Source organism: Solenopsis invicta, chromosome 1 (genome assembly GCF_016802725.1).
Source record: "Solenopsis invicta isolate M01_SB chromosome 1, UNIL_Sinv_3.0, whole genome shotgun sequence".
Taxonomy (NCBI): domain Eukaryota; kingdom Metazoa; phylum Arthropoda; class Insecta; order Hymenoptera; family Formicidae; genus Solenopsis; species Solenopsis invicta.
In genome coordinates, this window is record NC_052664.1 from 32,117,447 (window position 1) to 32,134,429 (window position 16,983).

General features: G+C 34.2%; 1 protein-coding gene across 5 annotated transcripts in view; it reads left to right on the top strand.

Annotated features, from left to right (window-relative positions):
• LOC105198632 (phospholipid phosphatase 1) overlaps positions 1-12,541 on the top strand; it is a 34,412-nt gene extending 21,871 nt beyond the window's left edge. For 3 of the 5 annotated variants that reach the window (XM_026134436.2, XM_039454897.1, XM_026134437.2), the window contains exons 3-6: positions 6,510-6,664; positions 6,960-7,180; positions 8,152-8,272; positions 8,798-12,541. In XM_026134436.2, coding sequence (XP_025990221.1) covers positions 6,510-6,664; positions 6,960-7,180; positions 8,152-8,272; positions 8,798-9,190 — 890 coding nt within the window. In that variant the 3' untranslated portion in view covers positions 9,191-12,541. Of the gene's footprint in view, positions 1-2,211; positions 2,774-4,402; positions 4,478-6,509; positions 6,665-6,959; positions 7,181-8,151; positions 8,273-8,797 lie in introns of those variants that run through there. The other 2 variants (XM_011165408.3, XM_011165407.3) reach the window with 2 other exon arrangements.
• Positions 12,542-16,983: the final 4,442 nt, after the last annotated feature.

The following is a 16,983-nucleotide window of genomic DNA, read 5'->3' on the forward strand; positions in this document are numbered from 1 at the left end:
ATATAACAATTTCAAGCTCAAGAAAATTATTCTTAAAATGAATGTGACAAGATAATAGTCTTTTTGACGTTTTAAAACTATGTTTCAATCTTAAACGTAACAATAGACTATGAATACCAATTGCTATTCATAGTCTATTGTTATGTTTAAGATTTAAATATAGTTTTGGTGGAGTAATTTAAGTCTTAAACGTAACAATAGACTATAAATATCAACTAGAGGTTAAAGATTAAACACACACGTACACAATGGGAATTGTCACTAAAAGGTTTAAAATGTAAACAGTAATAAAATAACTATTAAACAGTATAAAAATAACTATTAAATTTGTTACCTTTACTGAAAAAAATGTAATCACGTTACTAATTGCAGTATAGCTACTATGTTAAAGTTACTTTAAAAAAAAAAAAAAAAAAAACGGATTGGCATTATTTTTCTTTTTTATCATATCTTGGATAAATGGACACTAATCTTATCACGTGTGTTACTTAGAATGTTTTCTACGTGAAATTTTATCCATTGGGTAATATTTGTACTTGCCTGTATACTTTCCAATCCTACAAATTGTGATTTATATCAAATTCACTTTTAACTGAAATTGCTGAGAAAAATTCTGCAAAGTTCGAATAAATAAAATTATTTACGTTATTAATTTATCGATAACTTTATTGAACTTTTCTAGCACTTGTGACACTGTCACACATGTAAATGTTTAAATACATGTGCGATAACGTTTGCTCACCCCGCGCAAAGTAAAATGCATTAGCAGAAATTTATGATATAAGCGTATTACGATTTCTTTGACGTCAATTTAATAAAAAATTCTGCATAATGTTAATAAAATTTTTAATTTTTTTTTTATAATTTTATTAAATAATGAAACATTCCACGATCGCGATGGTTGTAATTTAATGGAATACGAAAATATTGGAACGCTCAACACGCTTTCTTACAAAAATGTTATTAAACACTAATTTGTAAAAATGATGTGTAAGAAAAGTTAATTGTTTTTAAGATATAATAAACAAACGATGCAGCGATGTCATGGACGATTGTATTTAATTGCACATTATTTGAAAATATTTTATTTATTATTTTATTTATTATTAATCATATAAAGCGAAAGCGTAAAATATATTTTATGTAGGTCACACTTTGGAACGTTATGATTGCTTATATCACTCACTTTTTTGACATAGGCGATAATCATAATTATCACACGGTACTCGTCGTATGAGGTAGCACATTATTTTTTTGTGCCTTACGCAACTACCTAATTGTATTATGCGCCGAACGTGCGCGTTTTATCCAACGACCAAAAGGCTACGAGCGACACGTGCCCTCGCGCTTGACGGAGCAAAACTTTATGAAGTTTTTCATGTAAAAAATCCGTTTCAAGTCTACTGAGAAATCGTCGTTTTTCGAAGCATTATGACGATTCTTCGATCTATTTGTGATTTGTACAATTGCAACAAAAGCGAACAACGAATATACTCGACATCGATAGACTCGTTATATGCCGTTATATACCAACGGCTTAATAAAATTACAGATGCGTATATGCATTGATGCATATATTGCATAATTTACCTATAGAATTATCATTTAGGTAATTAACTAAACCATTGTTCGCTTCACCGAACGGCTATGTTATTAATATTATTCGCGTTATATATATACGCGCTACACGCACAACCGATATTCCTGAGTATCTAATATTTACGACTAGCTACATTGAAATTTAACTAAACCTGGTTTTGTCTCATGTACGGTCAGAAGCGGAAAGGTTGCAACACTTTTTTTTCGGCGAGTTTCGGAATGCAGTCTGATCACCCTAGCGATTGGTTCTTACTTATGGATCTAACCAGTTGCGTTTATCCGCTCCACGAGCAAGGCTAAATTCCGAGACCCGTCGAAAAAGTGTTGTAGACTTTTTGCTTCTGACCGTATAATATACATAATTTTATATACATACGAGTATACGCACACGCATAACAGAAATCAAATCTCTTGACATGTTTAAATGTGTCCAGGAGAATTATAAAATTAGTAATTTTTTAACTTTTTGCTGTATGATTTACATCACGAATTTTTGAAATTAGTAATTTGTAGACATTTTATTGCGTATTTATTTATATTTTATGTTATATTTTATCACATAAAATTTATTTATTATTTTGAGAAAAACCTAGATTTTAAATAAATGCAAATAAACGGATAGCTTCAAAAAGATTGTTGCCGCTAAAATTAGAATTAAAGTTTTTCTATTACGTTTTGCCTTTAAAAATAGATTAACGTTTATATCGATAAATTGTAGGCAAATCTAAATACGCGGATAATACAGGTTTGAATCGTCCTTTTATCTTTTTTCGCGCCATCTTTCTTGTTACTCTGAAAGCAGAGCAAAGTGTTTTTTAAAGCTTTAGAATGATCTTCCGTGTGTCTCAATTACGCATGCGCGCTAGATCGCGTCAATGATAATGTGACGTGTACAATCTTCTCGCGTTCAGAACACTCGCGTCGCTCGTCGCTCGCGTGACAAGCGAGCGAGTGAGCGAGTGCATCGACGCTTTATCGTCGAAACAACGTCGTTTTCCTCTAACCGCGGGATGCACCTCGTCCGCTCGTCGGAAGAAGATGCACTGTCGCGAGAAAAATTCTTCTACCGTGAACGAGAGAAGAGAGGGAGGCGGAAAAGAGAGAGTCAAGGAGAGACGGAGAGTGACGTCGCGTCTGCCGATCAAGTGGTCTCTTCGTAATCACTTCGCCTTCGGTGCGTACGAGAGAAAAATATAGAATCTGACGCATACATAGAAGATTAAGTGTTTGTCATGTTACACGTGCGCGCACGTTTTATCCGATTATAATCCGATTATTATCCGATTGCGCTGTAATCACGCAGAGACCCTAGGATACGTTTCAAAATATACCGACAGACTATTGTTGACGGAAACTCTATAGGACACATAACGTAAATTATTAAGTTTTTCAATCGATTTCAACTTTAATCGATGTAATACGCAATAATTTTATCAGATTATCAATTATATAATTATAGTAGGACGAAATTGATCGTTAGAATGTTAATATTTTTGCAGAATTACTCATTTTTATGCTTATCGTCCTTCATAATTATTTTGATGATTTCAACAAAATTATTTTCAAATTTGAATTTAGCAAAATTTTTAGATACGTCTGCAACTTTTGCGTGAAGTTAATCTACGTTGACAAAAAATGAACACGTGCGCACGCATTTTTATCAATTATAAATTATGATGTGTTCTTTAGCATATTGTCGATATATTGTAATAATTTATACATAATTTGTCAATATATATGTTATTTACTTAATATATTTACAAATAAGCTGCGAAGTTGAAAGGCTACAATATTTATAGTTTTAACAAGAAAAAGTTTTTTTAAGCCTGTACTTAAAATCCAATTTTTTTTTCAAGATAATGATAAAATATAATAATATTAAATATAAATAAATACGTTATAAAATGTCCGTGATAAAATCTAAAAATTATTAATTTTAAGATTTTATGATATAATCTACATTGATAAAAATGTTTGTTTTTATCAATGAAGATTAACTTTGCGGAAAAATATAGTATTGCTGAAGCATCTAAAAATTTAACCAAATATATATCTGAAAATAATTTTTTGTTAGAATCCATCAAAAGTAATTATGAAGGATAATAAGCATGATGTAATAATTTTAGCAATCAGTTTCTGTGTCCTGCGTAATTATTTTAATGATCTAATAAAATTATTTTTAGATTTGTATCCAATTAAATTTTTAAATACGTTAGCAAAATTATTCTTTTCATGATTAATCTCGGTTTAATTTACTTTTTACCTTTTTACAGTTCTAAGAATTAGAAAAAGATGAAAAGTACGTTTAATCGAGATTAAACACGAAAAGAATATAAACATTGTAATCCGGGAGGTAATGACACCAATTTTTTACCAATATCGACAAAGCTGATTTTCATTTGTACTTTTGTACAGTTGTTTTCGTGTTACAAATGAATAAAATGACCGTCAGCCCACGATTCCGCGGGGCGGGGGGGTCCCATAGTGTCTTCAAATAGTTTTTTTATTATAACGACTAAAGTATTGAAGTTAGGTAAAATATGTTTATAATCTTTATTATAGAGCTTATCACGAGCTTCATTGTTTGTTTGACCCTTTTTTTTATAAAATGAATATTTTTGGAAATAATTAAGAAAAACTGTTTTTTTTTCTCTAAGTATATCTCGAAAACTGTACGAGAGCGTTAATTAATTTATAAGAAAAAGTTGTTTAGTATCCTTGCCTCTATAACATGTATCAAGGTCAACGTGATTGGAACTGAGTCGCCTATACTGCATAATTACCTTATTTTCTTCATATTTAGTATGAGTGACTGACGCACGACGTTCCGTAGTTGCCGCAGCTGACGATATCCTTTCGACATTTCATGTTGTTAATAGTAAGTACAAGAATTTTCAGCTTTGTCGATATTAACTTTTCGTTAATATTATTAACACTTCTTTTTTTACAATGTTGAGACATTGCGAAAGCCCGCCGTCCCGCGGGATCGTGGGCTGACGGTCATTTTATTCATATGTAACAAAAAAACAACTGAACAAATAAAAATCAGCTTTGTCAATATTAGTCGAAAATTTGTGTCATTACCTCCCGGACTATTGGTGGAAGAGTAGCGCGCAAGATTAATGGCGCGTTTTTTACATATCGACTATTTAAAAGTCCATAGTTCACATTACAAATGCTGATTGCTATAGATTGTCAATGCATTTCGGAGCGTATCTTCAGTTGTCGATTATGATTACAACGTGATTGGATAATTGTAATCAAATAACGTAACGTTAATTTATAATACGTTCGTAGAAATGGACGTAACTCGACAAAATGAACTCTACGAAATGATCGATGGTGGATGAACCGCAAGAAACATATTGGTCTATCTTTTGATACGGCATTGGCTTCATTTGCTCGATCACTAAATTCACTAACATGTTTGCTCGTCTCGATTTGCACTTCTTCTGTTACGCAATTCGTAGGAATTTAAGCGACTCATTCCATGATTACTCATCTCTCAAATAAATTGATTTATGAAGGACAATCTTATCAGAGAGATCACCGACGCACAATGTAATCGTGAGCATACATTGAAATGACGGAAGTATTAGACTTCAGGAGTATTACACGGAAAAAACAATTTTTCCGCAGCAAAAATTTACCTAGACAAATAGGATAGAGCCGGATTTTTCAAAGAATTCTTTTATTATACCTCATTTAAATAAACATCCTGATGATGAGCAATGCTGCTTTTGATATTCTAGTAACTTGAGCATCCTGCATTTTGCAAGTAATTGTGAATTATAGGGGACCCAGCTCTAATCATGTTGACCTTGACATATGTCATAGAGGCAAGGATACTGAACAACTTTTTGTTATAAATTAATTGGCGCTCTCGTCTAGTTTTCGAGAAAGAAAAAAAACAGTTTTTCTTAATTATTTCAGAAAATATTTATTTTACAAAAAATGTGTCTAACCAAAAATGAAGCTCGTGATAAACTATAAAAAAGGTTATATATATATATATATTTTACCTAACTTTAATATTGTAGTTGTTATAGTAAAAAAAACTGTTTTAAAATAATTTTTTTTAATTTTGAGTAGTTTTGCGTGAAATGTAGATGCTTGGGCGAGGGAGGGGCTTTGCCTCCCCCGTATTTTTTCTAATCTAACTTAATCTTATTTTAGTTGTAATTTGGATATCTAATTGATCATGTTGCGATATTAGATTTGAAATTATGGCCCACCCTCTCCCGCACCCACCACATCATTAGTGGACCGACTCAAACGAGGTGAGTTAGGTTAGAAAAAATACGGGAGGAGGTGCAGGGGGAGGGGCGGAGCCTCTCCCCCGCCCACGCGTTCTCTGTACGACATGTAAAAATTTAAATTTGTCAGAGTTTTTAAAATGGTTTTTTGATTATAAGTCCTAAAGTATTGGAGGTAGATAAAATATGTATAGAACCTTATTTATAGAGCTTATCACAAGCTTCATTTTTTGTTTAACACATTTTTTTGTAAAATGAATATTTTCTGAAATAATTAAGAAAAACTGTTTTTTTCTTTCTCTAAGTATATCTCGAAAACTATAGGAAAGCGCTAATTAATTTATGAGGAAGAGTTGGTCAGTATTCTTGCCTCTATAATACTATATATGTCAAGGTCAACATGATTGGAGCTGGGTCCCCTATAGTGCACAATTACCAAATTTTTAAATATTTTAACAAAACTGTTCTTAACTGCCCAGTTACATACTTGTGCATTCATGAATCAGACTTTATGTGTTTCGACTAGTTTGGATTATAAGTTAGTTTTTAAGTATTTGTGGAAACATTGTCTCGAAGAATTGTAATTCCTGCGAATAAATTATTTATTTATTTTGACTCGCGATTAGATTATTTATTGATTTTATTGCATTTTAGTGAGCGTAATCCTGGCGGTTGTGGAATTCAACGTGGTACCGCATCAACGAATCGGTTTCTTCTGCAATGATCCAAAAATCTCATTTAAATTCACGGGCGACACGATCTCCATGGGCGTATTGATAAGCTTCACTTTAGCCATGCCTTTAGTAGTAGTAAGTACTCTGGTTTCTCATATTTTTGCTTCTTTTAGTCTTACTGAAACAAAAATTGTTCATGGTGATTAAATTATTTTTTTTTATTAAAAAATACATTTTCTAAATTTAAAAATAAATTAAATTGATTAAATTATTTTCTTGATTAAAAAATATATTTTCTAAATTTAAAAATAAATTATCTTATATTTAGTTTATATATTTTATATGGAGAAAAGGAAATTTTTAGATAATCTTTTTTTTTTAAGCCAAAAGCTTCGAGAGTAACATAAGAATTTTTTTTGGCCGATTTCAGATTTGGATCGCAGAATACGTCTGTTATCACCCTAACAGTTACGAGAAGGTGTCATGCTATGGCACCCGGGGCAAACAAATTTGGCGTTGGTATGGACACTACTTCGCGGGAATTTCGACGCTCACGCTCGTCATCGAAATCATGAAACTCCTGATCGGTGAACCGCGGCCGCACTTTCTCGACACGTGCAAACCGCGCGAGGCGGCCAACTGCACCGATGAGTAAGCACCGACCTCTTCCACCCGTTTCTTTCTTTGTCCCGGCTGGCTCACCGCCTAGGCGCAATCGGGTCGATCTTTATGTCGTCGGCGTGTAGGCAGACCGGCGTGGTGGACGCGAATGGCGCGTTCGTGGGTCTATGTATGCGACGCGTAAAGAAACGAAGAAATATGCATGCCGGGCACCTACGTAGAAGACACGATAATTGCACAAGTTCTCAGCAATGCCGAGAGATAGTACGCGAAGAGTGGACTTGTTACTTACGCTTTGTCGTAAAACAAATTGACACGCAAGTTTATCTTTTTTTTTTTTATTGGATAGAGTGATACAGTAAATGGCTCAGTTACTGACAATTTGACAAATATTAGAAATCCGATCTTAAATACTTTTCTTTTTTTTATTAGAAGAATAAAGTGTTATGTTTAAAAAAATATAACAGTAAAATGTTATAACAATTAGACTCCTTAATTCAAGTAAAATTAAATACAATTATGCCATGATATAATTTAAATGTTTAAAAAAAGCATTTAGGATGTAATTTCCAGTATTTGGCACACTAATTGTTGAACAATTGTTATTGGGACACTAGTTGATCAGTAATTGGACCATTACTCCAGATCTTTTTCAGGTAACAAAAAAAAGTATAGTTGCTCGTAGATCTATTTATCAATCGCGAGGAAGATAAGTTTGCTCACTGCTCGGATACATGCGGTCGGTTATATAGAATCCTATAATGCGTTTAATATTTTGCCGGATTATCTGATCTTTTTTTACGTCACTTTTATGCCAGATAACCTCACGATAAAGCAAAGTATCCGTTGTATTGGTACTAAAATCGCAACTATAAAAGCTATATTGGAATTTCGCTCTCGGAATATTGCTCAGAATTTTTCAAAACGTTCGCTTTAAATTTCATCCGCGCCCAATTTGACACAGCAGAGACAGTGACGTTTTTGAATTTCTCTTTTTGCAGATACTTCAGTTTTTACACGTGCACGAATACCGAGTTTTCTACGTGGTTCATCAATGATTCCAGCAAATCCTTCCCCTCCGGCCATTCGGCTCTCTCCGTTTACACGAGCATCTTCTTGGTGGTAAGAATTTGAAAAATTTTTCTTTTACAACGTAAAAACTTGACAAATTATTCGTTTTAAATATAACGTAAAAGAAATTGGGGTGAAAACAAAACGTCCCATTAGTTTATCCGTAAAGCTCGGCAGCCTGTTGGCAATACAGAGAACTGCGGTGTCAGCGTCGAGTACTTCCGGTCCGGTATCGATAGTCAGTACCTGAGCGACGAGGGAAAGAATGCACTAAAAAAATGCTCCGGTGGCATATCGATTTTCACGAGACGCGCGCGACAATGTAGACGAATACGAGAAAGCCGCGAAATAAATTCTCGAAAATGAGCGTAACTCGCTTTGAAACAAAAGAGCGAGAACTTGGATTGAAATATATTAATTGGTTCCCTCTCGCATTCTTTTTCTTTTTTGCCACCGAACAAAAAAACATAATCAAATGCGCGGAGAATAGGATTTGTCGCGTAAATACGCGTAACACGAGAATTCCGTTTTTTCGTTTTGTAAAAACGTGTTCGCCTTTTGTCGGATCGCACACAGTGGTATCTGCAGAACCGTCTGCCGAACCGGACGCTGTTTCTGAAACCGTGGCTGCAGTGCCTGATGGGCATGTGGGCCGTTACGTGCTCGCTGACGAGAGTGGGCGACAACCGGCACCACTGGTGGGACGTTCTCGTCGGCGACGTCCTCGGGCTTCTGTTCAGCCTGTTCATCGTGGTTGTATCGTGCCAGCACTTCCGTCTCGAGCGCGCCGCCGACGCCGACGCCGACGCCGCCGCCGCCGCCGTCGCGGCGACGCACGCCCTTAACGAGCCCCTGGAGAACGGCTACGACGTGCAGCGCAAGCAGAGCGTCAAGAAGCTGCTCAATCCTACCGTCGTCAACGTCTCGGAGGGCCGGGAGATGAAGGACGTCGCGAACTGGAGGGAATGAACGGGGATGCGTCGCGTCCGTCGCGAACGACGAGGGGGCGATTTCACGAACGGGAAATATTATTATGTAGAATAATCGCGCTGGTCGAATCACTCGTTTCGGAAAAAATCGAACCACTCGCTCGTTCGCAGTATATTTTTCCTGTACCTGATCTTTCCTTAAGTAATGATAATAGTACTAAGTTAAACTAGACCGGTATATGAATAATACAAACGAGAAAGTAATGAGCTTTTTTGCTCAAAGCGGATCTTAACTTGATCATTTTTGTTTGTGCTTAACCTGGAAAACAAAGTTTTAATATACAAGGTAAACGTACCGAATTACGCCACTTTAAGCAAGAATTCATTTTTGACAAGTTATTTTTAAAAAGTAATAAATAATATTAGGTAAGACTAAATTTTATCTAAAGTTCATATTATAAATTAGCGAAAATCTATACAAAAATTGAAAATATACATAAACATTTTTATGTTTTAACGAACATTTTACGAAAGAATTAATTGTGGATTGCAAATGTCCTGAATTACGCCAGGTGTTCTGATTTACGTCACTAACTTGTATCAAATGACACCACCCTATCTGTGCGTTGGTAATCTTTATTATATTTTACAAAAACTATATAATTATATGATTTTTTTACTATTTTATCATTTTTTAAATATATTACTCATGCAAAACTAAGGCTTTGCATTACAATTCAAAATTATTCATTTTATCATTTGACAGATTACATTCCGTAATAACAATTTAAGAATTTAGCCATGGACAGTTAAAAGTGATAGATTCTTGATAATGGTTTTTGGAAACTTTTTTACAAAAAAAAAACATGCATTTATTTACTTTTATGGAGCCATTTAATGCACTTTGATGACTGCTTTCTGATAATATTTAGATATTTTTAATCAGTTGTACTTTATTATGGACACAAAACAAATTATGATGGCATTATTTAGGTCAGTATATGGCGTAATTCAGTACATTTATCTTAATTATTTATATTTTAATATATATGAACATACTTTATATATAATTAAATATAAATATGTGTGAAAATTATATAATTATATATAAACAATTTTCTCCGCGTAATAATGCTTAATAATTCCAAATAAGTATTAAAACATTTATTTACGTCAAAATATTTATTTATTTAATTATTTAAAAAATTGAAACTTACACACTTTCATCCAGTGTCTGCTTTCAATCGGCATTATACTCACATGATTACTAACTTTTTGTGTGACTTTTTACATACATTTTTCAGTTCCGCAAACTGCGCGTCGATCGTTTTGTCGGTCTTGCGAAACGCACTTCTGAACTGAAGCTGTAACAGTGATATCACGAGAATTAAATTACATGTCTCAATGATTGAATCGGTAACGACATCGCGTCTTTGAAAGTAGGGAGGTCCGGCTTCGAACCTTGAGCTGAGATGATGTTTTTCGTTATAAATTTTTTACAGTGCTTTAAGATTCTTCTTGTTCGCATTATTACTAAATTGTTTACCAATTCAATTCGAGATATTACTATTTTTAATTAGAACTGTGTTTCTCAAGCGACCGACGAAAATTATTGACGCACAGTTTGCAGAATTGGAAAATGAATAAAAATTCGCACAAAAAATATTATTAAGCGTTAAAAGATCCGTTCTGGGACCGTAAAAGGCTCGCGCTTTTTTATTTGTAATAATATCAATCTTATTGAGTACAATAGTGGTTCGTAAAGAAGCGGAAGTTTAATAGAAAGTTGCATACCGATGAAGCCTCGGCAATGATATCTCTTTTAAGCACATACCTTTATGTTAGTAAAATTCAAAATATTGAATCGTGCATGTGAAAATCGAAAGGACAACGCAGACATGCCAAGAAAAGTATACGTTAATTACACTAGTAATAAAAATATAGGAGCAATGTCAAAATAATTATTAGTTTTGGCTCACTGTTTATTAACAGTACGAAACACGTACCCACGTCCACGTATATGTATTTCCGAGTAAATACAACGTGTACAAAAGGATTACACGTAGATAGGTGAAGAAAATAAATAATAATGGAATATAATAAAGATGAATGTAGATATTAAGTAAGAAATAACATGAAATGATAATAAATAATGTAAATATATCATGAGAAATGATATACAGAGGAATAGCTGATTTGAAGAATGAGAGGAGATGCACCGAGAGAGAGTATCAGGAGGTAAACGAATTAAAATATTTTACCGCAGTGTAAATAGGCGCGCGTCCGTACAACAAATGGCTGCATAGCGGCCATTGATCAAGCGACAAGTAAATGAGATAGTGACGGATAGCGGCTTCGTACGATTGTATCGAGGCTGACAAATGCTCTTGGCGTTTTCCCGAGAAGAAAAATAAGGATTTTTCGGAGTAACGTTCTTTCCGAGGCGATTGATTCGATCAGGGAAATGCGTAATGTGCGAGCTCAGTGGTGGTTTTCCCTCGTAGCCGGGGGATCAAGTGCCGGGACGCACGGAGATTTATTTTCGTATTAACGTACAAATTGCTCAGTACGAAATAGTCGAACGTTTTACATTCCACTGAGAGGGAACGGGGGGAAAGGGCAAGGAGAGAGAAAGAAATTCGCATATCAGAGTCACGGACGCATCGATCGCGAGGTTCTTGCAGGTGCGAAGTGACGGGGGCTGGGGCCGGAAGAGCCCCCAGCTCGTACACGTAGGTACGGACGAACTGCCTACTACCCACTTGCACCGATCCGATATATATATATAATGTAAGAAACTCACGGGGGCTTGCAAAGTATCGAGTCAATTAATCGCACGGGATGATAATCCGACGGGGGAGATAACTTAGTGGATCGTCCACTCGAGATATTTAATATATGCCTCCGATGTCGATGAACTTCTCTCAAAACATGCCTTCGCTCGTTCTTATCAGTAATTTACACTTACACTCCCACACTTGATTGCATTATTTAACAAACCGTACCTTTAATCTTTCGATGCACTTTGGACCCGAAACGGGGATAAGTCGCGCGCGCCAATTTTTTATGTGCATGCACAATATTGTAACGTGACGAAAATTCAGTCTGCTTTAATTTATATAGGGCACAATTTTTTAAATGAAATTTGAAATGAAAATTGAATAGAGCCAGAAGATTGCGTCGGTCGAGAGGATAACTGGAAAATAAGTTGAACGGAAATTTTTTAATTTATTCCACTAATATATTTAACGATATTTTTGTAGGTATAAGAATGTTTTATTCACATTCCATGCGCAGCTTCCAAATGTACATACTTTGGCGAGAAAATGTTCTTACTTTTTTTTGTTCTAATTTATTTACGCACGAACGAAGGATGGAGGAGTAACAGTGAGATTTGTACATTACTACAAAAAAAGCCCCTTTACGGGAAACGAGCATGTATTTATAAATAGTAGTATTATATATATATTTATAGTTACGTAGTAATTTTGTCGCCTAGTTTTATCATCTTCAGGCGGTATAGACCTTGCAATGGAGGAATAATACGCTGAGAGAAACAAATTTTTTAATGAAAATACATTTTCTTAAAAACATATATTTTAATGCTACCATTTCTTTACTCTGTGTTTCAGTAAAAATATTTACTTCTAAATAAACAGACATATTACCTTAAGTATATAATTTTGTATTTTTTCATTCTCTACATTTAAATAATGATTTTACATATAAAGTAATAATACTATTAAATTTAATTAAATTGTTTTTTCAGATTAAAATGTCTGATTATCTTGAATATAAAAATAGTCTAACGGTAAATATTTTATAAACCTGCAAGAAAAAATTATTTTTTTATTTTATTTACATAAATATTTCGATTAAGATATTTCTAATTTGACTGCAAGTAAATAAGTTATTGGGACTCACCGAGTAAATAATCTTTTTGTGTTGGGTAAAACTTTTTGTAAGATGGTTTTTCTCTCAGTGTAGACAGGAATAGAAATTAGAATTAGAATTTTAGAAATTAAAATTTTAGAATTAATTCCCTCAATAAACACTATAAATAAATAATAAGTTATGCTGTGTTTTGTACAACACATTTATGTGTTACATCTTATTAACATTCGTTGTGTGTTACATTCAATATCCATTGAAGAAACTGATTCTAAAATTTTAATTCTTATTTCTGATATTTAATATTTTTTTATTGCATGAAGGTCTTAAAAGTGAATGTTAATACGTCACAAATGGATTTTCTATTTTTTTTTGTTTTTTATTGTTAAATTGCGCACGACACCACTTTTACATTGGCTTTTTAATCGATAAAATATACAATATAGTTCAATAAGAACATATATTCTTCGATGAGTCTCGTGCTCGAATACTTTCCGGAATGATATTAAATAACGTATATACGCAGGGAACGCAAAGTTGTTCGTCTGTCGAAGTTACGGAGCATAAATACAAGTAGTGTTTATATACTACAATGCAGCGACACGGTGGTTGGTAAGTTACGCGAAATTAAAGTGATTACATCGTGCGCGAGTGCGCTTTAATGCTGCCGATTGTTATTCTTACGGTGCATGCCTTGTGCCGCGTAAGAAGTGTATTATTTAATGCACCTGCTGATTTCCGCCACTGTGTAATCGCGCAAACGCGGGATTGTACATATATCGTTGAAGATATCGTATTTTTAAAAGAGCGAACGGCGTCAGTCATAAGATAACAGACCGGGATTGTAATTACTATATGTAATTTAATTAGCCTATATGCCGACCTACCGTGTAATTGTGATATGTTCTTTCGCTAGCGTGTACGTATGTGCGCGTGTCGCTGTAAATGTATGCTATATTTATTTTTACTCAAGATTATTTTTTAAAGGAGCCAGAACTAAAGCAGTGCCTTTTTTTTACAGCCTCGCAATCATGAAACATCGGAATTTACATATACACACATACACATACATGCGTCTCCATTATATTAATTAATTCAAGAATGTTTGTAGGATTAAAACAAAAATAGTTGAAAAAATGTAAATATTATATACATAGATAACGTATCTTCTATAGTTTTTATATTTTTCAATTCTTTCATCATTTTCGTGCCGAGATCGATAATTCGACTAGTCAATGTTTGATGGTTCATGATTTGCCTTTTGCATTATCTTACACGGAAAAGAACGATTTTGCTAATGCATCAAATTTAATTCTAAAATTTTAGCTATCTACAAATTTGAAAATAATTCTGTTAGACCATCGAAATAATTATGTAGGATGTACAAACTGGTTACTAGAATATCAAAACATTTTGCAGCATTGCTCATTTCTATTTAAACGTCCTTCATAATTATTTTAATGGTACAACAAAATTATTTTTAGATCCGTATCTAGCTCAATTTTTTAGGTACTTTAACAAAATCGTTCTTTTCGTGCACTGAGAGAAAAAGTTGTTAATATGACTAAATTTTTTAACTTGATTAAATTTCTTTAGTACTTATATATTTCAGTTAAATATATAAATGCTTAAATCGAAATTCAAGTATTTTATGTGTTTAAGTCAAATACGTAAATACTGAAAAATTTAATCGAGTTGAAAAATTTCGTCAAGTTAACAACTTGCTTTTCTCAGTGCACAGTCTTCTGTACTGAAATTCTCGCGTATAAATCGCATATTTAAATTGAAATAGATAGTATATAAATTGTATATGGAATGAAAAAGTGCTTTTTTTTATCGCGCTGTACGATCCAGATCCGGGGAGCTAGTTCTCTATTGTCTTAACATCTTTCACGTGTACAAAATAGCATGTAATTATTCGTCTGTCATAAAATGAAAGAATTAAAAAGAAAATGTTTCTTTCCCTCTCTCGATCGAATTCTCCCCTTCTTCAACCTTACACCGAATGAATGATCGCGCTCCCTTTGAAATCCCACGTTTCCTCCCTCGCCCTCGTTTTCCACCCTCGTGTCGTCAAATAAATCTTACAGGACAGCAATCGGTATCCTTCGGCATCGTTGGAGCGAGCGACTACTGGACTATACCGCCGCAGCCCGATACTAAACCGGGCCGTGCGAAAGCGCTCTTATTCAGCAGCTTGCGCGACATCGCTTTTAAATTTTTAATCACCAACGAATGCACCAAACAGAATATCGCGAAAGCTTCGATCTTAATTTTAACGGGGGACCCAGTGATTTCCCTTCGGGCGAGAGTCGTCGTGCGGATGACTTTGGAATGTTCGGCATTAATTTTAGTAAGAATGAGCCGCAAATTAAATTTCGCGAGGAATTAGAGCCCGCTTGGAATGTGCAGTACGGAAAGGATAAGATTTCATTATCGAATTGTATTACAGAAATCTCGATTCGCCAGAACTTTTTCACTCTTGTTGCTAAATAATTTTACAATTGAATCAGAGAATTGTGATAAAGGGAAATTAAAATTAGATATTGCATAGTCTTCTGTACATATATGATGTTCCAGGAAAGATTTATTCTACAAACAAAATGGATTTTATCAACTGTGTGTGTGTGTGTGTGTGTGTGTGTGTGTGTGTGTGTGTGTGTGTGTGTGAATTATAAACATTTTTTTATTTTAAACAATTTTACCTTTAAATTATAAACTTATTTTTTATTGTACATGATTTTTTTACGAAACGCTATCCTTATAGAAAAATGTATACAAAAGTCGATTGAGCTAAATGATATAGAGATTAACGTTATTTTAGGCTCTGCGTACAATAGAGGAATGAATATTAGATGTTAAGAATAGGAATAAAAATTTTAGAATCAGTTTTTCCAATGAATATTAAACATAATGCACAATGGACACGAATAAAACGTAGAACATAAATGTGTGTAAACTATAATGTAACTTATTTATCTATACAGTGTTCATTGAAGAAACTGATTTTGAAATTTTAATTTCTATTCCAAATATTTAATGTTGCTCTATTGTGCAGGGCCTTAGAATTTACCATCTTTTTTATCGCGTTCCTCAAATATATTATTTGTTATTAGTAAAGATTATGATTATGATTTAATTACTAATAAATAAAATTATAACAATAATTTATCAGAATATAAAAATAATTTATTAAAATTATTAAAAAATGATTAGATGGAAATAAGAACATAATATCGTGATAATTTGAATGAGAATGAAATTTCTTTCAAGAAATAATAAAAATCTTTACAACTATTTCATTTTCTAATAATTTGTACATTCGCATTGAGTTGGGTTTAAGGAATTTTTCACGTTTTTACTTGGGACGTTTCTCAGGCAAAATCTCGAATCGACTTTACATGCGAACTAAATGTAACTGTAAATTAGATGTGGCATTAGAGAAAAATATCTTTTCATCGTTTGCTTATTTCGTAGACAGAGGAGAAAGAGCGACTCATCCGTATTACAGTCTAAGATAAGTTTAAATCCGCCAGCGAACGCGGCGCAGCGCGACCGCGAAACTCGTCTCTCGCGACGTAGATCGCGGAAAAACCTGTGGCGTTTTCTGCAAAACGGTCCGCACGCGTTCCAAGATATCCCATGAATGCCATCCCCATCCCTCTCGCACCCGCCCGCACCTTTTTTTTTCTCGCACGCGGACGGACGAACGGACGGATGTGCGACCGAAACAACGAGCGATTTAATTTGGTGGCCACGCGTATGCAACGCGACGGACGGACGGACGGGCCGAAGCATTTTTTCGTCGGGACAGAGTTTCTGTCTCCTTTTTTTTATTACGTTTCGTCCTTTCCCTTCTCTCTCTTTCGTTCTCCTTTTTTTGCTTCCCCGACGAAACAATTGGTTGGGGGGGTGGAGTGCACGCGGAAGGGCGCGCGCGGG